Source organism: Cydia splendana, chromosome Z, assembly GCF_910591565.1.
Source record: "Cydia splendana chromosome Z, ilCydSple1.2, whole genome shotgun sequence".
Lineage (NCBI taxonomy): Eukaryota > Metazoa > Arthropoda > Insecta > Lepidoptera > Tortricidae > Cydia > Cydia splendana.
The window spans coordinates 49,758,232-49,781,010 of NC_085987.1; the positions used below are offsets into that span (position 1 = coordinate 49,758,232).

The following is a 22,779-nucleotide window of genomic DNA, read 5'->3' on the forward strand; positions in this document are numbered from 1 at the left end:
GGTATAGTTCAAACTCCTGGTGTGGTTGATCTATGTAGCTCCACGTGAACTGTGCGATATTCAAAATCATGCCAGCCTTTTGCATGAGATCGATTCCTAACAACGTACGGTTGTCATGGGACTGTTGTAGGACGACGAAAGGGGCGTGTAAACGACGACCATCAAGGTCAACTTCAGCCTCGAAAACTAATACTCTTTGCAGTCTTGAGAGCCCATCCGCCAAGGTCACTGTATCCATTTCTTCGTAGAAAATCTGTCCACGTGCTTTTAGTAACCCATATAGTTCCAATGATGCAACGCTAATCTTAGCTCCAGTGTCCACGTAGGCTTTACCTTTAACGCCATTGACCTCCAGAAACACCATTGGACGAGACCGCATCTCTAACTGTATATTTATAGCACAAAATCTTAAAGTGGCCTTTTTCTCAAGCGATTCACTGGGCTTATTAGAGCATATCGTACAGTTACTGCGATAAACCCCCGGTGCGCCACAGCCGTAACAGGAGAACTTCACATCGCCTGATGTTGGCAGGACAGTATCCGCTTGGCCATTGCCAGCTTCCATTGTCTTTTTGCGTTTTCTACACTCGTCTATGACATGACCTAGCTTCTTGCAGAAATTACATCGAGATGCTTTCTTCGCACGCGACGGGACCGAATTGTCTGATTTGGAGGTCTCTGCAGTTTTGTCGTTGCTTACTTTCTTCCCTTCCCCCAGTGCTTTCTCTTTCAGTAAAGCTTCAGCGCTGCGTGCCTGTTTTAGAAGGTCATCAAAGTCCTTAACTTTCTCTATAGGGACTTTCTTCCTAATCTTAAGGTTTAACAGCCCATAAGTTATGTTAAGCTGCTGCTTCTGATTAAGGACTTCATCGCTGGGAAGTCCGGAGTACAGCATTCTCTTCTTTGTGACGAAATCGTCCATAGAGACTCCTGGCCCTTGCTTGGTTCCGCAAGCTTCCAAATAAATTTCATATACGGGTTTCTTGGGAGCGAACATGTTTCTTAGTGCTTCTTCAAATTTAGCCCATGTGTTGACGATGCTCTTGGTACCTTGCCACCACACTGCAGCCTCGTCTCGCAGGATTAAAGGTAGACCAGCGAGTGCGTCACTATCGGTTATATTTTCAAGCTTCTTGAAAACTTGCACCGCCGTAAGAAAGGCTTCCACTGTCTCCCTATCCTTTCGACCGTTATAAGTAGCTTTGCATGACGTCATACTGCCTTTCCGACTACTTCCTATGTTGGCCAATAGTTGCTGGAACTGCTCCTGAGTTAGGTTGACAGACATCTTATCTTCGCCTTTACCCCGGAGAGCTTTCACTGGATAAGTTGTCTTTCTTCCGAGTCGTGTAACCACGTATCTGGGTTCGTTCGAGCCCGAGTTGGACGCCACTGTAGTAAGGGTTACTCCACGGACGAAAACAACGTAGTTATATCTCAGTCGGCTTCTTTATTGACATGCTATCTAACTATCTATGTACAGTTACTAACAACTTTTACGTAGCTATTGTAACGTCAGCAGGCGTTTCGACAGAGACACCGCACTGTGATCCCAATAACTAGTTCGCAAGATTAATGTTGGAAGGTGTTCAATAGCTTGAATGCAGCCAACCAAGCAGTAATCCGCTGCTAACATTTGACATCGATCGTAATTTGCACCTCGGAGGTCACTTTTCTACGTCGACACACCGTTAGCGTGTTCTATCTCGGAGGTGGCGCCATCTCTGGACGAGTTTGGGTACTACAGAGTTAAATAAATATAGTTTTTTTTTACATTGTGAATTAAATATCCTAGTGTCTAGTAGAATTGTCACGTGAGACCTTCGAGCAACACCGGCTTCCGACACATCGGAAGAGAGGGGCCCAAGCGATATCTTACCGTACAAATCTTTCTGCCATTTTTTGCGGGGGTAAAGGTGCACACAGTCGCACTTCTCACACACTTACATACAAAATCCAATCTGTAATGATGACACAAATACATAGAAAATGACACACCTCAAAGACAAATCTTGCAAACCTCGATCTCTTTTTGTGTACGGACGAGTGACAAGTGTCACAACACGCACACTAACACGTTTTCGCCGAAGTATTCTGAGAGATAAGAAGTCGGATTTGTCGCTCGACCGATCCGCAATTTGTACTGGGCGAGCAAAATCAATAAATCCAACAATTACATGAGACTAAAATATAATAATTGTGATTAAATGTAATTAAACGTATGATATGTAAAATAAATATTACATGATTGTGAAAACTAACACCATTTTGTAAATTTGTTGTCCCAGACCTCTTTTTACGACAAAAAACCGAGCAATTAGGCATTTTTTCTGCTGCTGTGTTCACGCGCTCGTCTGGACTCGGTCTAGGGAAAAATCCGAGCGCAACTAGTTTTATTACCCGCGCTAGATCAGTTGATCTTGTACCTAGGCAGAGGGGAAATAGTGCGAATGCTGCCTCCCTTCCGTGTTGCTCGAAGCATGAGACAATGATGTTCTCGCTTGATTACATATGTTTAATTTAATTTTAGTTTTGGACCTTGGAGACCTTATACATCTCTAAGTATTTATTTATTTTATTTTTATTTTGATGGTACATACCTATATTTTTAATGTTTATGACACTTAGAGACCTTTACATCTCTAAGTCAATTTAGGTTAGTAATTATGTGAAGCTATACTGTCTTTTTATGTAACATACGAGCACAAAATGCTGTGTCTTACAGCTACATGTTAATGTAGGCCGGTAGTTTGAACATGTCATGCTCGCTTAAAAGTCTTTGCTTACGGTGGCGTCGTTGATCGGGTCGCCACTTTCCCGAATGAAGGTTGAGGGAGGCGATGGCTGAGATACACGTCATACTCGTGAACGAGTGCTGTTTGTGGAGACTGGACTGTTTAAGCTTTTCTCCAAAAGTACTGGACCAATTAAGTTAAAATTTTGCACACATACCTATAGTTCGTTTTTTTAGCATTAGAAAGAACTTGAAAGAAGGTAAGCGATCTTGACATGTCTTTTAATTGAAAAACGCTTTTTAAAAATCAGTAGGTAACTATTACCAAAGAGAATAGATAGTATAGAGGGGTCCTGTCATAGTAAATTTTGTAGTCACAGTAAATTTACTGCCATCTATCGACACATGACCAAAACTCAAAATGAAAATGTATAAAACTATCAAAAAATTAATATATATGGATAAATGATTTTATTATTTTTATATCATTTTGACCCATGTTCATTCACTGATACCTATGTGTTAAAATTGTTAAATATGAAACGGTGTCGTCACGCCATCTAGCCGAGGATAGGCCAAAGGTGTATGCGCCATCTGTCCGAGAATGACTTTTTCTTGACTTCCGAGGCACGTTTTTTCCTTAGACTTTATTCATCTTATACGGAGTTACATATGTCTTTGCTATTACTTATGAAAGCAGGAGAATATAAATGATCGTATTGATCGTATTACATTCATAATTGTTACATATTTGCCGTAACTTATTTTTAAAATGTGTTTTTCAATTAAAAGACACATCAAGATAGTTTACCTCATTTCTAATGCTAAAAAAACGAACCACTTTTGGGGGTGAATGAGAACATTAAAAAATAATGTTTTTTAAACTATATTGTGTTACATTACATATCAAATGAAAGAGCTCATTTTTAGCATCTCAAATATATATTTTTTGTAATTTAAAATAAATAGTTTAGAGGTTATTTAAGAAAATAGCCAAAAAATTACCATTCCCCCCTTCCCCTTTATCTCCGAAATTACTGGGTCTAAAATTTTGAAAAAAATATACAAAATAGTTCTTTACCTATAGATGACAGGAAAATCTATTAGAAATATGCAGTCAAGCGCGAGTCGGACTAATTACTTAGCTTTTATCCGAACCCTACGGGTTTTTTACACATAAATTATAAAAAATACATTGCTAAAAATTAGGTAATGTACGGAATCCTTGAAACGCGAGTCCGACTCGCACTTGGCCGGTTTATTAAAGTGAAACTTTTATTCTATCGCCCCAAAATGTTTGGGCTGTCTTCTGTTCTGTAGCATATCGCGCTACAGCGTTACAGCGTTACAGCGTTACAGCGTTACAGCGTTACAGCGTTACAGCGTTACAGCGTTACAGCGTTACAGCGTTACAGCGTTACAGCGTTACAGCGTTACAGCATTACAGCATTAGTAAAATTCTACTTTATTCCTAGTACTTAGAGTTCATAACTCTTTAAAATAAGCATACGACTTTTTGTTTTGGAATATCACGGATTCAATACCTACTTAATTCATTAAGGCTGATATTTGCTTGTAATTTCATACACAATTTTAAGGACAGTAGACCTTATTACTTTAAATACGGTAGGGTTTCTGTCAAATTCAAATAGAATCAGTCAAAATACATAAAGAATATGTACGTTTGTAAAATTCAACTTTAGTTTTAGTAGTCACTCCACTTCGATAGGTTTTAATGTAACGAAAAATAATGCGTTAAATTAGATTATATACTAACGGTTTTTACAATTTTACGGTGACATATATAATATATATTATTTACATTATTTATTTTCCTTCTCAGGTAAAAAAATACAATTCAAAAAACATATTGAAACACATTACAAAAAACCTAACCAAGGGTGCCGCCAGCAGCAGCGCAGGGCCCAAGCCGTGCCCGTGGTCAGGGCCGCAGAGTGAGGAACCGAAGTGTCAAAAATTACCGCCTTCTGAATTTGACCCTTGATCCAACCACACATATATATTATTATATAAATACTTACATACAATGAAAACGCCCAAGACTCAGAAATAAACATACTATCACACAAATAAATGCCCTTACCGGGATTAAAACCAAGGACCATCGGATTCATAGACTGGCCAGACCGGTCGTATGTAGTATCACTGGGGTATTTAGTATGTTGGGAAACGTGGCAATTACGTTCCTAAGGGTGGTATTCCACCTGTCCAATTTCTTTGTCCAATGTGTATTTTGTCTCACATTATGCTTAATGAGAGAGTGGGACGGAATGACATTGGAACAAGATATTGGACAGATTGAATACCACCCTAATACATTACGATAGGCTGCATTTGCATCCGAATTAACAGAGTGAGATAACAATACAACTATTTTTTGTTTCAGTATTTCGGATAAATTCTGTCATACCGGCGTTGAAGAATACGCAGAATTATTAATTATAATTATAATTCAAATATTATGCCCAGAGGAATCCAACCAGAAAGAATTATAATTTCGACTTAGTATTCCATATCTAATAGGTACTAAGTTGAAATTATTATTCTTTCTGGTTGGATTCCTCTGGGCATAATATGTGAACTTAAATAAAAAAAATAATTGCTTAAAAGGTCTTTTACTATCGTTAACTACGTCCCATTCCCATTCTTTCTTATCTTCGCGCAGTTTTTGGGTTTACTAATGGGTTGCAGAAAGTGTCCGACCGCTTGGCCGGCACGATTTGGTTTTGGATAAAATCTGGTTCAAAGGTGGATAAATGTTCAATAAAACGTAGATTTCTTCTAAATACGCATTGTATTTCACTTTACACGTATATTTTGACATAAATCGACACTATAAGTTATATTTCCGAAAAAGAAAAAAAAATTGCGTACTTCCGCGTGCGGCCATTTTTGCAAGAGAGAAAAGCACAGATAATATATTGTTTGACATTTACCTAGGCTGAGCTGTTTGAGATATCAAAAAAAACTAGTCGACAATGAATGGCAAATTACTTATAATAATACATATAACGCTCAAACATCCCGCCCGCTAAGAATAGCATGTTCTTCCTACCGCCCGCCATGACATCATACAAGTACATACATAACATGGTTTAGGCATTGCACATTACTAAAGTACTAAGATTAACAAAAGCTAACATGACATCAATAGACAACTTTGAACTCTATCTAATGTTTTAAAACAGAAAACAATACAAGGTACACTGTTCACCAGTCTATAAGGAAGAGATTGTGAGGGGGCAGCTGACGGAGCCTCACTGGGATGACGGGAATCAAAGACAGGTACCAGGGACGACGTAGGGTGTTTATTGATTTAAATAAAAAGGCACCTGTAACAATACAGGTCAAGGATTAGCCCTGCGATGCAGTTACACATATGTATAAAACACTTTCTTAAATTAGTTAGATATTACTAAAACTTACAATTAATGTGCCTTTAAGATGTGGGTATAGATCTGGAGTTGTGCTTGGCAATAGGTAATCGTGCACACTATTCACTGCACTTTTCATATTGTATTAACTATTTAGATCACAATTACGATAAAATAAAACTTAGAAAACTATGTAGGAAGTACAGTCCGTTAAAATAAAAATATGTTCATCGATCGAAGTTTTGGATCGAACTGAAAATAAAAATCAAGGAATGGAATTTGAAGAAGGATTTGAATTTAAAAAGGGAATTTAGAATTTGGATGTGCCAGTAGCAATAGGAAAGGTGGAAGTGTAACGTTTCGTTACACGCACCGTTGCAGAGATCATGAACAAGTTTGTTAACAATCTATAGAGATAGAAACCACAGGCTTAACTAAGACAAGTTACATTGTATGCTACACACTTGTTAACATTCACTAATATACCCGTACTATAGTGAGTATCATCAATCATCAGAGGGTTTACAACCCTGTTATAACAACATAACATAAATGAAATTAAAAAAAAAATTAAACACTTATAAGTATACCTATTACAGTATTGGTACAAAATATAGTACTCTTTCCTATCAGTCATTTTGAATAAGTACACTTTTATCTCTAAGTACACACTTACACAGGTATCGTTTTACATAACTACGGACTATAGAAGTATTAATTTTATTAATAGGAACCTTAGTAATAACCTTCAATAAGTATCTAAAGTTATACAGTAACAGGTCAGAAAAATGTGCTTACAAGCACCTGCCACAAATGTAATCCTGCCAAGGGCAGACCGGCACCGGAAGCAGACAATGTCCAGAAAATCTGGATAGACCAGGAGCCATCAATGCAATATCAAACAGACTATATTTAGGTGCGGTGACTCCTGGTGTAAAGGCGGTTGAAGGAGATAACCGAATTTACATCGATTTAAGGTTCGAGAACAAATGTATACAGGTCTAATGGACTCTGGAGCAAATTTAAGTATCCCACCAAAAACATTTCATGTAAAGTGTTGCCAAGACTAGGCGCATAAAGCTTTTACACTAAAAAGATATCAGATCCCGTAGTAGGTACCAAGACTTTTACTCTGTCAGTCCTAACTTTATAAGCTCTAACTGTACAAAGCCAACATCTTGGTCAAACAGTACGGCTTGGCCGTTTCGTTGCTGTCATATGGACAATCCCGTTATGAAACTTTCAGAATTTGAAAGACCTGTGTTACTACTTTGCACAACAAGTCCACCGAGGGAGTGACTGCAACGAAACGGCCAAGCCGTACTGTTTGACCAAGATGTTGGCTTTATACAGTTAGAGCTTATAAAGTTAGGACTGACAGAGTAAAAGTCTTGGTACCTACTACGGGATCTGATATCTTTTTAGTGTAAAAGCTTTATGCGCCTAGTCTTGGCAATACTTTATATGAAATGTTTTTGGTGGGATTTCATTCATTTTTGTAAGAGTTGATATACCAGCTAGAAATAGGCTAAAAATTACATACTTATTCGTTTATAGAAACTACGATAGTAAAAGGTCATATAAACACAGGCATAATTTTAAAACATTTTAACATTTAGGTTTTTATAAAAGTTACGTACCTATTGCTAGCGCCATCTATGTAGGGCCTATATAAATTATAAGTCAGGAATTTTATGTATTATAAATTGTAAGTTTCTAGAAATTTTAAAACATTATAAACATAATAGGGATTTTTTAATGACCCAAGCGTTAACGAAGGTCTCTGATTCAGCTTACTCAACCGATTTTTGTGTAAGTATTTTGTGTTCTTGTGTGTTTTGAATTGGCACCTATTCAGTTTTTGGAAAATTCACAAAATGATAGAGTCATTGTAGATCAGCGCCTAAAGAAGTAGCGGTTTCAAAATCATTAGACATTTTTTATTTTTTGAGACATGTGTTCTAGCTATTTACATGCTTACATCGAGGCAGAAAGGAGATCGTCGATTTTGGGCCCGTATAGGAAAAACCATCGCGTATATGGTACAGACTATTACAGTAATTATATACGGATTTGATTACGGAAAAATATATAATCTTGGGTGTAAATGAAACGGGAATTAGAAATACATAATAAAAAGACATTACACTATTTATTTCCGTTAATCAATACATTTATTAACAAAAGCTTTGCGTCGTACATCTTTATTAGCATTGACATAACCCTCAAATTCACACAAACCGTGAGGTTTTTTCACTAAGGAGCTATATATTCTCTTTGCACTAAGCTTTATGGTGGGTAATAGATGGGTAGACAAGTCTGTATTCTAGTTTGACACTAACTGCCACTGTCTGTCGTAGCCTCATAGCTGACATACGTGCGTTTCGATACTATTTAAAAATATCACAGTATCGTTTATTATTATTATTTTTGTATCTACGTTTAAATTACAAACGGCTATCAAAATATCTAACATACGTAGTTTCGAAAAAATACTTAATTGTCTTTGCAGTTTTAATTCAAGAGATGTAAATGTATTCAAAATAATGATAATATATATTACTCCTTTTATACAACGAAACGCATCCATCTTTTATCAATGTCACATATTTGCAAGCAACGCCAACCTTAAATAAACCTTATTATTGTTGAATGAAGTATTAAATTGGTCAATAGGGGATATTACTGCAATGTTCTGCCGCCAGAGTGCAGCACTACACTACCGCCTCTAGTAAAATGATAGAGTAACTTATACATACTGTACCTTAAACTGTTTTTTGACAAGTTTTCACAGACAATAAAATATGACATTGATGCATCAAGGCGGTTTGTTAACAAGGGCCAAGGGCCTACCGGAAAATGCGAAAATTTGAAATTGAGTTATCTGCCTCTTTCTCGCTCGAATATGCAAGAGTGATAGAGTGGTTAGATAACGAAATTTCGAATCTCTTGTTTCACGGTGGACCCCCAGATTGTGACAGATCTAGATAGTGGTAGTGGCGCCACCTACGCAGAATTCCCGTAATATTCCCTACTAACAATATATGTTCACTTTTATTAGGAAGTAATGAACTACAAACGAGATCAAAATATTGCTTCATATTATATGAGAAAAAATTTCAGTTATATATATAACTAGTGGCTCTGTGAGCTGTAGACCTCGCGAGCAGAGCTTAAAACTGAATAAATGTATGGTTCCGTTGTTTAGAAGAATTTAGAGAATCTAATTTGACCATAAAAACTTAACTATCAATTGCTTACAAAATTCGGGAATTTGTTTAGATATGCGACGAGGCGGCTTAGCACGGTCGAGTTTTTATCCCTTGTCACCAAGCCTGTCACGTTCTAACAAGTATGTAAGTGCGAAAGGGACGCGCGTAGTGATAGTCGATAAAAATGGAACCGTGCTGAGCCCGCTGTAGAGTACAACATATGGACATACGAAACAATTTTTGGCTAACAGGCCAATTCAAACTTACACTGATATCAGAAAGACATCTAACTCATGTCATTTAGTTATCGTGCATTTCACTCGTTCTTGTCCGTATATGTATTGGCGTAAGCGAAACGCACGATGACTACTAAATAACATAATAAAAATATCATCCCGATGTCAGTGTACGGTCGATGCCCCTTAAGTATCCACGTCGCCATACTAATTGTATAGAAAAGTGGATAGAGTTAGACCAAGAAAAGTCTGCAGAGATTTTGACAGCACACGCAGTGCCAATGTTATTTGTGCCAGTGTCAAAATCTCTGCAGACTTTTCTCGGTCGAGTGTGGCCCATAATTTCCGAAAATCATTTTTTCTTCGAGGCAATTACTCCGTTCTCATATTTTGCGTTGCCCATAATTTCCCGAAATCATTCATTCTCGGTAGCAATTTTATTACTCCGTTCCCATATTTTCCCAATGGTTTTCTTCCGCAATCGCCTATTTTTAATATTTTTAAATTAATCTTTTCCGTATAGTTTTCGTTCTTTTAAATATCAAGGATAATATTTTCTTGTTACTGTATGTTAATAGTGTAGTAATTATATTTGTTTCTTGTAGGTATTTCACATACAACAAATATCAAAAACACTAAAATTAAAACATAATCTAAAAAACTACAAGTAAAAAACCAAACGCTGTCAGCCAATAACTCTAACCTACCTATATCTGGGAGCAGATTCGTTTTTAGGGTCATCAAAAAAAAAAAAACTCTAACCTACCTATCTCTGGGAGCACTTTCGTTTTTAGGGTCATAAAAAAAAATAACCCTAACCTACCTATCTCTGGGAGCAGTTTCGTTTTTAGGGTCATCAAAAAAAATAACCCTAACCTACCTATTTGAAAAAACCTGGTTATTTAAAAAAAAAAAAAAAAAATTAAAAAAAGAGAAAATATGGAGATAGAGAATATTTAGTTAGTGAAAAAAAAAGCCTACTGGTTATTTTAACTACTGGGATCAAAAAGAAAAGGGAATAAATTGAGAAAGGGAAAATTTAGTTTATGAAAAAATGTCCACGAAAAATTAAATAAAGCGAAGAAATTCCACTGGGAAAAAATGAGAACGGAGTAATTGCCTCGAAGAAAAAATGATTTGCGGAAATTATGGGCCATTTTAGCGAGGCGAGACTTTGAGCCCGGGAAAGCGCTACGTACGAGCAACCTACAGCTAGTTCCCTGATCCCAAACCCCTAATCCCTGCGATTTATGGATGGTGACCGCCCATGCTAAGGGGCTGTCCATAAATTACGTCATCTATTTTTGACGATTTTGACCCCCCCCCCCCCCCCCTAAAATCATCCAAAAATCATGCTTCATGTGACCCTGTTTCCTCCTACGTCATGCTACCATCATCCGATGTCCAGACCCCCGCCCCCTAATTTGAAATGACGTAATTTATGAATAGCCCCTAACGTAAGTGGAAATTGACTCCTGGAACTGCCATGCCCTTGAACTTAAACCGCTAAAAAAATGTTCAAACAAAAACTCAAACGAATACGCTTACCTCGCGCTTCGCGCTCGCTTGATCAATCAGCAATACGATGTTTAAGTGCAAAAAATAAATAAAAAAAGTTGCATTTACTGGGGATCGAACCGGGTACCTATCCCATATCCTTGCTTGTAAGCGTCTTTCCAACTGCGCTATGATAGCATTTAGATGAGCTGGCGAAATTTGGTTACTTATTCTCGAGTAAGAATTTAAATATCTAATCTAAAGAGAACAAAGTGTATAGGGGACGTGCATGAACTATAGGGGGCAGCACAGGAGCCGTCAGATCTTTGGCGCGAAGCGTAGATGTGTAGTTTCCGATGTAGCCCACGAGATGGCAGAACCTACTATGCACAAGGAAACGTACTTACGAGAACGGTAGATGGTAGCACTTGCTTTGGCAATGTACATGTGCACATATGTTTCCGATTCAGGCCACAAGATGGCAGGCCCTCCAACGCGCACGGTCCCTATAGTGGGCGCGCGTGAACTATAGAGGGTAGCATAGGAGCCGTCAGATTTTTGGCGTGAGGCGTAAATGTGACGTTTATGCTTCCGATGTAGCCCACAACATGACAGAACCTACTATGCATAAGGAAACGTACCTACAAGAACGGTAGATGGTAGAACTTGTTTTGGCAATGTACATGTTTCCGATTCAGGCCACAAGATGGCAGACCCTCCAACGCGCACGGTCCCTATATGTAGTAGAGGGTTATTGTCATACTAAATTTTGTAGTCACAGTAAATTTACTGCCATCTTTCGATACAGGATTAAAATGAAAATGAAAAAAAAAAATATCAAAAAAATGTATGTATGTATGGATAAATGATTTTATTTATTTTTAGAACGCCATATGATTTTGACCCAGTAAAAGATTACTGATATGAGTAAAAATTGTTAAATATAAAATGGTGTCGCCATCTAGACGAGCATAGGCCAAAGGTATGGCGCCGTATATTTAAGAATCAAATTTTCTTTAAAGCGGAAAAAGCCATCATCTCTTGCAAAAAATAAACGAATACGCTTAGCCCGCGCTTGATTTAAATACGATTTTTTTAATTTTTTCAAAATAAAAAAATGAAATAAAAAACACCAATTGATACGAAATTTAAGTATAAAAAAATACAAAAAGTTATGTAGCAGCATACAATTACTGGGGATGGAACCAGGGACCTCCCGATGCAAACAAAAAAGCGAACGTTTGCAAAATGCGCCATTATAGTTCTTACTCGTACTAAAGCTGACGAAATTTAGCTACTCAATCTCAAGTAAAAACTAAATATCAAAATACCGCCGAAACCAGCGATACAAATTTTCTGAATTTTTGGCCCTTTAATCTATAAACATATATCAAAAAGAAAAAACTCTTATGATATCGATACGACTATTTGTTTAGGCGACAGGTATCACGACTCCGCCATTTTTAAAAAAATCCAAAAACCGGATTGACAAAAAAAAATTATTTAGTCATAGAATCTGGTCAAAAAATTTCATGAGAATCGGTTAAGAATTGCGACCTGTATAGGAGAACATCCGGACATACGAAAGCAAAATGCCCGAGTCAAAACGTAGACCTTCGCTTCGCTTCGGTCAATTATATATTTACACGCCAGATCTTGTAATTTTTTCTGAAAAAAAAAACCGGACTTTATTTACGGAATAGTATGAATGGTATACGCATAGGTATACAAAAGTTTTTCTTTCTAGATTCATGTTTTCACTGCAGGATTTCTCATCATTCCCGTTTTATTTCGTAATTCTGTGTTTACTTTCGTAATCTTGAGATTATGACGATAAATAAGACGTTCGTGGGTCAATCCAAAACGCTCAACTTTATTCTGGGCCCACGTGCCGAACAAAATCGACGATCTCCTTTAACTGCTAATCAGGTTCGATAAAACAATTTTAGTATCAATACAGGCTACACTTCTAATAGGATACACTTATTTAGGCTATGTTCGCGAGGTTCTTCAGCTCACAGAATCTCCCTTGTGTTTGAAGTTGTAGGTAAGTAAGGTTTCGAAAAGTTTACGACAAGAAACAGTGTCAATATAGAGGGCGCTACTTGGCTGGTTTACGTGAAGCTGGTTCAAATCTGCACTTCGAAAACTTTTTGGTTTTTTTTATTGTTGTTTCTTTATTAGCTCTCCAATCACTGCTACCACACAAAATTTCACGATTCTAGGACTTCGGGAACCAATGTTTTCAGGTTTACAGCAATTTTTAGGTAGGTCCATTTCAAGGGGTTGCAGGGCGAAAGTTATAGATTTCTCATCACCATATGTGTTAGCATACAGACCTATCTTTACATGCCAAATTTCAGCCTTCTAGGTCTTCAGGAAGTAGTCTGTATTTTCTATGACACGAATTTCATATGGTTCGGACAGTGGAAATTAAATTATCTATAAAATTTTAAGTATAATAGGTAGCCTAATAAAACTTGGTGTTTTTGATAAGTCCACTAACTACATAGTATATAAAAAATTTCAGCTCTCTATCATTATCCAAACCGAAACTACGAGGGTTCGAAAATACGACGAAACGTGCCGAGAAAAGATATGCGCTGCCTTTTGCCCTTTGTCTCGTCTTGGCGGGGGCACGGCCGTGCCCCCAGATAATAGGGAACAATTACCATAAACATTTCTTAAATTTGGGATTTAATTTAATAAATTACACTACAACTGCGACTTGCGCAAACCGTTCTGTGGTTGAGGTCATAGGTAAAATCCTATCCCACCAAAAACATTTCATGTAAAGTGTTGCCAAGACTAGGCGCATAAAGCTTTTACACTAAAAAGTTATCAGATCCCGTAGTAGGTACCAAGACTTTTACTCTGTAAGTCCTAACTTTATAAGCTCTAAATGTATACAGCCAACATCTTGGTCAAACAGTACGGCTTGGCCGTTTCGTTGCTTCCATATTTATGAACACTTTCAGAATTTGTAAGAGTTGTGTTACTACTTTGTGCAAAAAGTCCACCCAGGGAGTGTTTATGTGACTGCAACGAAACGGCCAAGCCGTACTGTTTGACCAAGATGTTGGCTTTATACATTTAGAGCTTATAAAGTTAGGACTTACAGAGTAAAAGTCTTGGTACCTACTACGGGATCTGATAACTTTTTAGTGTAAAAGCTTTATGCGCCTAGTCTTGGCAACACTTTACATGAAATGTTTTTGGTGGGATTTCATTCATTTTTGTAAGAGGTGATATACCAGTTAGATTTTAAAATTCAGGTTTTTATAAAAGTTACGTATTGCTAGCGCCCTCTATGTAGGGCCTATATAAATTATACAGTTGACTACTACTACACATCGCGAAACATGTCGGCCGAGTGACTTAAAACAAGTGAGTCTAAACCGTTAAATTATTCAATGTTAGTAAATGTCTCACAACAGTTTAAATTCGACTTTATTACCAACTAAATTAAACTTAAATACAAACCCCACATTTTAATTAAATAATACATCTCCACATAATACGAGTAGGTACTTGACGTTGGTTTGGTACCTGTCTAAAGTGCTCGAGAAACCTTTCCTCAACTTGCACTGGCACGGTCCCGTGCATGGCCCTTTCAGGCTGACCAGGGGCGATTGGCCTATTCTCACTGAAAAGCCGGTGGATGTCGTCAATTTGGGAAGTGTTTCCGAGAAAGCCTTAAGCCTTGAGCTGCAGATCCACGTGTATTAAGGCGATATGATTCGACTCATCAACGAATCTGAGGGGGTGAGGTGCGCGGCAAACCGTGAAGCCCCGCCCGCGCGTCCCGCGACCCGCTCGCCGAGATCGTGAGCGCGCGCCGCGCACGGTAAACATAGCAGACGGGTCACAGTATAATGATCTTATGATGGCAGTATTTTAACTAGACCGGGAAATGGTCACGTTTTAGAGTTTTTATTGTATATGTACGTATGTATTTTTTGCATTACGTATTTCTGATCATTTCATGTAGAATTATTATTTTTATATAGACATGTGTACTTATTATTGATCAGTAAAGAACGTTTTAATTTCATGGCAGCGTGTTCGAGTTAAAGTACCTAAAGGAAAGTAACAATTTTAAAGGAGACGGTCAATTAAGGGTTCTATTTATAAAGGTTTTTAACCTTAATCAATAATTTTACTTTACAGATTCCTTTAACTCAATAACGCTGCCGTGAAATTAAAACGTTGTTACTGATCAGTAGTACTTATTTATAAGCTCTAAAAACAAAAAAAAACAGTTTCAAAGTAAATTTCTGATAACTTTTTGTCAGTGCAAGCCTTATGGTTTCTTCTTGGCAACATTTTACATGAAAATGTTTTTGGTGGGTCTCATTATCACAATTTCCAATACTTTTGTTGCCTAACTTAATAAATAATTGTTTACAATACCTATCGACTTTATACCTACTTTAATGATCACACAATTTTAACGAAACAATGTTTTCAAGAAAATAATTCAATTAAGTGCGAGTCAAACTCGCGCACCGATGGTACCTACATTTTATTAAGTACATTATATATATATATATATTTTTAATTAAGTTGTAACTGACTCATCATCATCATCTCAGCCATAAGACGTCCACTGCTGAACATAGGCCTTCCCCTTGGACCTCCATTCCGGTCGGAAGCGACCCGCATCCAGCGTCTTCCGACGGCCTTAACAAGGTCCTACGCTGCGCTTGCTAGTCCGTGGTCTCCACTCGAGCACTTTTCGACACCATCGGCCATCTTCTCTGCGCGCAATGTGGCCTGCCCATATATATATATATATATATATATATATATATATATATATATATATATATATATAACATTTTCAAGAAGTCTGGTCGCTTGTGGTGAAAAAAAAAATGTATGGAGAACAGAGTGGCCAACTTTCTTAAAAATAGTTTATCTAATACTGATTCTAAAATGGTATCACACATGCTATATACATTTCTACAAATAAAGATATGGCCTAGATGGTGTTTAAAGTGAAGTATGGTGCTAACTAGTAAAAAAGACAAAAGTGCGATTATCTCGAAAACCACGAAACTTTTACTAGACCTATAAGTGCATTCTCTGGACCAGCCTAAGCTGCCCTGTCGATGGTTAGAAGGTTGTCCATTAATTACTGGACATCCTGTATAGAGATGTAACTAACCCAAATCGATAGTCACAGCAAGCGATTACGATTGGATGGCACGTAGACTGAGGTATCGAATTGTGACGTATAATGAATTTTTATTTGCGATTTAAATAAAGCTAGAATTACATGGTTTTCGCGCAAGGCATTTAATACACCGACCGAGTAGGTCGCACCCATCGTCAAAATCTAAACTAACTGGGGATCTATTTTAAAGTTTATTTTTTTTTTTTTATTTTTTTTTTTATTATTTATTCAGAAACAAACAGTCATACATGGATTATGAACATATTTTAAAGACAATAAGAATAGACCTATAGTTTCATAACAGAAAAACATATAAATAGGTCCGTGGCTATTAACTATATAAGAGATATTTATGTTATTTCTGTGTCAAATTTGTTGTCTGTTAGGTGACGATAAATATATCCATATTTACAGTTGATTATCCACCTTTTCCTTATTTTTATTAAAAGAAAAATGAAAAATTCATATCGATTTACTTAGACGACTACCGATTCATAAAGGTGGTGTCCGGCTAGCCCTAAAATTAAAAAAAAGACGTAGAACGTAAACGTTCGTAGTGCAATTGTTTTCCTTTGTGATTTCGATGTGCGAGACATTTTACGTTGTATTGCTGTTGTGAGTGACAGATGTCAAATAACGCAAATAAATTTATGCACACAGTATATGTCGGTGACTTTAGTTCGTCTACGGATCTCCTCATTTCTGATTTGATCACGCAGAGAAACTCCGAGCATAGCCCTCTCCATAGCTCGTTGAGCGACTTTGAATTCTCAGATGAGGCCGATAGTGAAAGACCACGTAACTGACTGAATAACACAAAATATTTAAAAAAATTGTCTTACACCCGCCTTATTTTGAACTCCCTGTAATCACACCCCGTATTCCGCACCCTTCACAAATAATCTGATTTAGTAAAGTTTACTAAATGTTTTTTTTTATGATCTTGATCGCGTAATAATGTGTAAAACCCAAAATAGCGTCTTAAAACGTATTAAATTTTTTATAATGTGATCTTATGAAGCATTTATATGAGAAGAGCGACAAAATTTTACGATAGTTATTTATATTTTTTTTTTCGTTTTCAATAAAGAAGGAAGTTTGAGAAAATTTTGTTAATGAACAATTGCCTAAATAACTTTAAGATAAATTTCTACAAGTAGTACATTTGTTGACATGTTTTAAATACACCATATTTTTTTTTTTAATTTTCAATGAATATTTAATACCTTTTAAATTATATTGAATGTTACGTAATCGCTTTTTCACGCCGAAAATGAGGCGTGGAGGACTGTGTTCAGCGTTGAATAAAAAGTATAAATAATGGAGATACAGTCCTGCAAGTATATAATGTTGTATTGGAAATATCCTCCTCTTTAATAATATTAACTAGATTTTGCCCTGTGCGCGGGGCCCGAGGGCCCCGCGGTACGCGTGTTGTTTGCTGTTGGTGCTATTGTTGACGTGTTGTTGTTGCTGTTGTTTGTGCTGTTGTAATTGCGTAGTAGCTTGTTTTCCAAAGGGAAAAAGAAACAAAGTTGTACTTTTGCTAGGACAAACAGATCCGCGTGCGAGCACTTCATTCCTGTAGCTCGGTAGCAGTCCGGTTATGTGAGGGTCGCAGTTCTAACCTAACCTAACCTAACCTAACCCACTTTTCTGGTAGCAGTCCGTTTCTGTGGGGTTCGCAGTTCTAACCTAACCTAACCCACTTTTCTGGTAGCAGTCCGTTCCTGTGAGGGTCGCAGTTCTAACCTAACCTAACCCACTTTTCTGGTAGCAGTCCGTTCCTGTGAGGGTCGCAGTTCTAACCTAACCTAACCCACTTTTCTGGTAGCAGTCCGTTTCTGTGAAGGTCGCATTTCTAACCTAACCTAACCCACTTTTCTGGTAGCAGTCTGTTCCTGTGAGGGTCGCAGTTCTAACCTAACCTAACCCACATTGTTGGTAGCAGTCCATTCCTGCTGTTGTTATTGTTGTGTAGTAGTTTGTTTTCCAAAGGGAGAAATAAATAAAGTTGTACTTTTGATAGAAAGAAAAGATCCGCATGCGAGAACTTCATTCCCGCAGCTCGGCCTTCGGCCTCGCGTGCTTGGGAAATCGTAACTTTTCCTATTGGGTCGTGTTTCAGCTCCAACTTCCTCCTCACGTGTGACGCTTCGGGCCTTCGGCCCAACGCGGAGCTCGGCCTTCGACCTTCGCGAGCGCGAGTAATTTTTTCAATTATTTCAATTTGACATTTTATATTTATTTAAATTTATGATTATGATGATGAATTTGCACGCTTGACGGGCGTGGCGCGTTGCATGCGATCCAAAGCCGGGCGCCTTCGGCACCCTCATACTAAAAGCGTAACACTATACATATATTGTAACATCCCCATACTGTATCAATCCAAATAAATAATTTCTGATTTTCAAAGGAGTCAAAGAGCACGAAGGAATATAATCATTTTGCAGATCGGACGTAGGTATATCAGTAAAGGTGAAATACTGTAAATATATCATACTTACATACTCACAATTATATTATCTAGGAATATAATATTATTTACCTACATTGAAATTGGTTGCTGACCTAGTGAAAATACTGAAATATTTTAACTGTTGATGTAGGAAAGCTAGGCGCTTTCAAGCACCTCGTAAAGTATTAGATGCTTCTGTTATCAGAAAGTGTGTTTTTATAGCACTTAGTGACGTTTCATATGCTTTGTTTCCCATTGTTTGTAAATGGTAAAATCACGTGACCGCGCGGAACATACTGACGCAGGTCCGTCCTCTACAAGCGCTGCCGCGCGACTGAAGAGGGCGTAAGTGCGTTCGCGAGTGATGGCGGTTGCGGATTTAGTAGGTATTGAAACATAGAAATTATTTTAATGATGTTACCGAGACAAAGTGATCCAAATCATCTAGATTATCTTAAAACCTATACATTTATGTAAAAAACAAGTCAAAAAAGTTTGTATTGTAGCTCTGAGATTGATTTATTGTTAAAAAAAGGCGTAACTTTGGAATTTTTTTCTATCGAGCAAAGTTTATCTAATCATGTTTTTGAGATCCAAAACATATCTGCCAGATCCTTAAGTATAAGATATATTTTTTTCACAATTTTAAAACATTGTTTCTTATATTTCCGATGGATTCAAAAAACTGGTTCGCTTAGCTCGTACGGGAAAAGCACGCCTTAACAACTCTCGAACATCGTATCCCATTTTAAAGAAAATCTAATACCAGTTTTGCTAATTTTTTGGTTTGTTTTGACAACCCGACGTGTTGGACTTTTGAAATTGTCATGTCACAGTTTACAAAAAACTCTTTAAATACTGTATTAGAACCTCCATACATGAACGCAATGATAAGGACGACAATAATTTTGTGATAGTTGTCTCAGTTTTTTAGCCCGTCCCCGTACCACGGCATGCCTCGTACCTTGCTCGTACCACGTGCTTTAGCGATATGAGAAACGACAATAGGGAATATTACGCAAAACTCTGCGTCACTAACTCAATCACATGGCCTACCATGAAACACGGCAGTTGAAAATTCGGTTCCTGCCTCGCTCTATCACTCTTGCCTATTCGATCGATAGAGAGGCATATATAACGAAATTTCACGGTAGGGCACCTGTAAACAAACCGCCTTGATGCATCAATGTCATAGTGAAAACTTGTAAAAAACTGTTTAAGGCCTAGTATGTATAAGTTACTTTATGGTTTAGTAGGTGCACTAGTGCTGCACTCTGGCGGCAGAACATTGCAGCAATACTCCCTATTGTATGTATTACAAATTGTATGTTTCTAGAAATTTAAAAAAATGATTCACGATGAATTTTGTGTTCTCGTGTTTTTTGATTCAGTTTATGGAAAATTTACAAAATGACGGAGTCATCAGATCAGCGCCTAAAGAAGTAGCGGTTTCGATATCATTAGACATTTTCAGGGTTCCGTACCCAAAGAGTAAAAACGGGACCCCTCTTACTAAGACTCCGCTGTCCGTCTGTCCGTCTGTGCGTCTGTCCGTCTGTCCGTCTGTCCGTCTGTCCGTCTGTCCGTCTGTCCGTCTGTCCGTCTGTCCGTCTGTCCGTCTGTCCGTCTGTCCGTCTGTCCGTCTGTCCGTCTGTCCGTCTGTCCGTCTGTCCGTCTGTCCGTCTGTCCGTCTGTCCGTCTGTCCGTCTGTCCGTCTGTCCGTCTGTCCGTCTGTCCGTCAGTCCGTCTGTCCGTCTGTCCGTCTGTCCGTCTGTCCGTCTGTCCGTCTGTCCGTCTGTCCGTCTGTCCGTCTGTCCGTCTGTCCGTCTGTCCGTCTGTCCGTCTGTCCGTCTGTCCGTCTGTCCGTCTGTCCGTCTGTCCGTCTGTCCGTCTGTCCGTCTGTCCGTCTGTCCGTCTGTCTGTCTGTCACCAGGCTGTATTTCATGAACCGTGATAGCTAGACAGTTGAAATTTTCAATTTATCACAGATGATGTATTTCTGTTGCCGCTATAACAACAAATAGGCACTAAAAACAGAATATAATAAATATTTAAGTGGGGCTCCCATACAACAAACGTAACTTTTTACCTTTTTTTGCGTAATGGTACGGAACCATTCGAGCGCGGCGAGTCCGACTTGCACTTGGCCGGTTATTTTTAAAATTAAAATTTGTACTATTCTGTATAGACCAAGCGAGTGCGAAGTGCGAGCTAAGCGTAACCGTTTCAGCTCGGCTAAAATATTTTCTTGTCTCCGGCTGTTCTCCTGTACAAGGTATTCTTTTCGAGCGATCATCATCTTGGTGACACTTTTTGATATTTAACAATATTAACACATATCAGTGAAAGAATAAGGATCAAAGTTAAATGGCGTTCTAAAAGTTTTAAACATCTGTCGAAAGATGGCAGTAAATGCACTATGACAGTGCGCCTCTATTTCAAATTCGCTTTGTAGAGGAAGTAAGGTTTTGAAAAGTTTACGACAAGAAACAGTGCCAATATAGACGGCGCTACTTGGCTGGTTTACGTGAAGCTGGTTCAAATCTGAACTTCGAAAACTTTTTGGTTTTTTTTATTGTGTTTTCTTTATTAGCACTCCGATCACTGCTCCCACACAAAATTTCACGATTCTTGTACTTCAGGAACCAATGTTTTCAGGTTTACGGCAAATTTTAGGTACCCCCATTTCAAGGGGTTGCAGGGCGAAAGTTACAGATTTCTCATCACCATATGTGTTAGTATACAGACCTATCATTACATGCCAAATTTCAGCCTTCGAGGTCTTCAGGAAGTAGTCTGTATTTTCTATGACACGAATTTCATAGGGTTCGGACAGTGAAAATTAAAGAATCTATAAAATTTTAAGTATAATAGGTAGCCTAATAAAACTTGGTGGTTTTGATAAGTTTACTAACGCCATAGTATACAAAAAATTTCAGCCCTCTAGCATCATCCAAGCCGAAACTACGAGGGTTCGAAAATACGACGAAACGTGCCGAGAAAAGATATGCACTGCCTTTTGCCCTTTGTCTCGTCTTGGCGGGGGCACGGCCGTGCCCCCAGATTACCAAACAATTTCAGAGGGATGCTTTATAGTATCATGTTCATGGTAATCCCAGAAGTATCTGATGACTTCATTTTTGGCATGGATTCTATAATAACGCTAGAATTAATAGATCTTTTTAAATTGAAAGATATACACCTTCTAAAAAGGAAAACGACACTTAGGCCGGAGTCACTAAAATCATTATGTGCCATAGTTCCAAAACATGACCTCTCCCCTCTTGAATCAATTCAACTAGACAAAGTAATAAATGAATTTAAGTCAATTAGTACAGAGGAGCGAGGTCTGGGTAAAACATCTCTAGTAGATCACAGGATCACAACAACGGGGCCACCAATAAAACAACGATATTATCCCCTTTCACCGGTCAAATTTAGAGATGGGTAGGGGTGAGTAAATACTGAGTATTTACTCGGTATTTACTCAAAGGACCCGATAAATACCCGTATTTACTCATTTAGGTGGGTAAAAACGATTGCTTATAAAATATTCAAAAAGTGAGATCTAAGAACAAAATTGTCTTTTATTGTAGAGTCCTAACGTGTATTAACAATATCTATAAAATAAAAAGCATATAGGACGCTTAATTTAGGAAAAAAAAGGTAATTATTAGTTAGAGGCAAATTGTGATAATGCATAGTTAATAATTTTGTTTTAAATAAGAAGTTATTTACTTTAAAAATACGATATTTAAATTCTATCGATGTTCTAGATAGATCTGCATGTCGCGCAAAAGTGCGTGTTTACGCGGCACTTACGTCCTTTTATTAAGGGTTTTTTAAAGAAAACTCAATAATGGCCCAACCGATGAAGTTCAAAATATTGTATTTTTTTACTCTATTATACGGCTAATCTCCCGATATGTTTTCATATTTTTTCTGAACTTTGGTTCTAACGTTATAGACAAAATAAAAATTATTTTGGCCTTTCGAAACGGTGTTTTTCCAAAAATATTCAATTTATCCAAAAATGTTCTTAGAAACATATCAGTTATTTTTAAA

At 37.7% G+C, this 22,779-nt stretch overlaps 1 protein-coding gene and 1 long non-coding RNA gene across 2 annotated transcripts in view; one reads left to right on the forward strand and one right to left on the reverse strand.

Moving 5' to 3' along the window:
- LOC134804062 (uncharacterized) overlaps positions 1 to 5,269 on the forward strand; it is a 211,024-nt gene extending 205,755 nt beyond the window's left edge. The window contains exon 20 of the mRNA XM_063776958.1: positions 5,142 to 5,269. Coding sequence (XP_063633028.1) covers positions 5,142 to 5,153 — 12 coding nt within the window. The 3' untranslated portion in view covers positions 5,154 to 5,269. The remainder of the gene's footprint in view (positions 1 to 5,141) is intronic.
- Positions 1 to 21,138, reverse strand: part of LOC134804169 (uncharacterized) — a 150,746-nt gene extending 129,608 nt beyond the window's left edge. The window contains exon 1 of the long non-coding RNA XR_010146090.1: positions 21,051 to 21,138. This is a non-coding gene — a long non-coding RNA (uncharacterized LOC134804169). The remainder of the gene's footprint in view (positions 1 to 21,050) is intronic.
- Between the last annotated feature and the right edge of the window lie 1,641 nt (positions 21,139 to 22,779).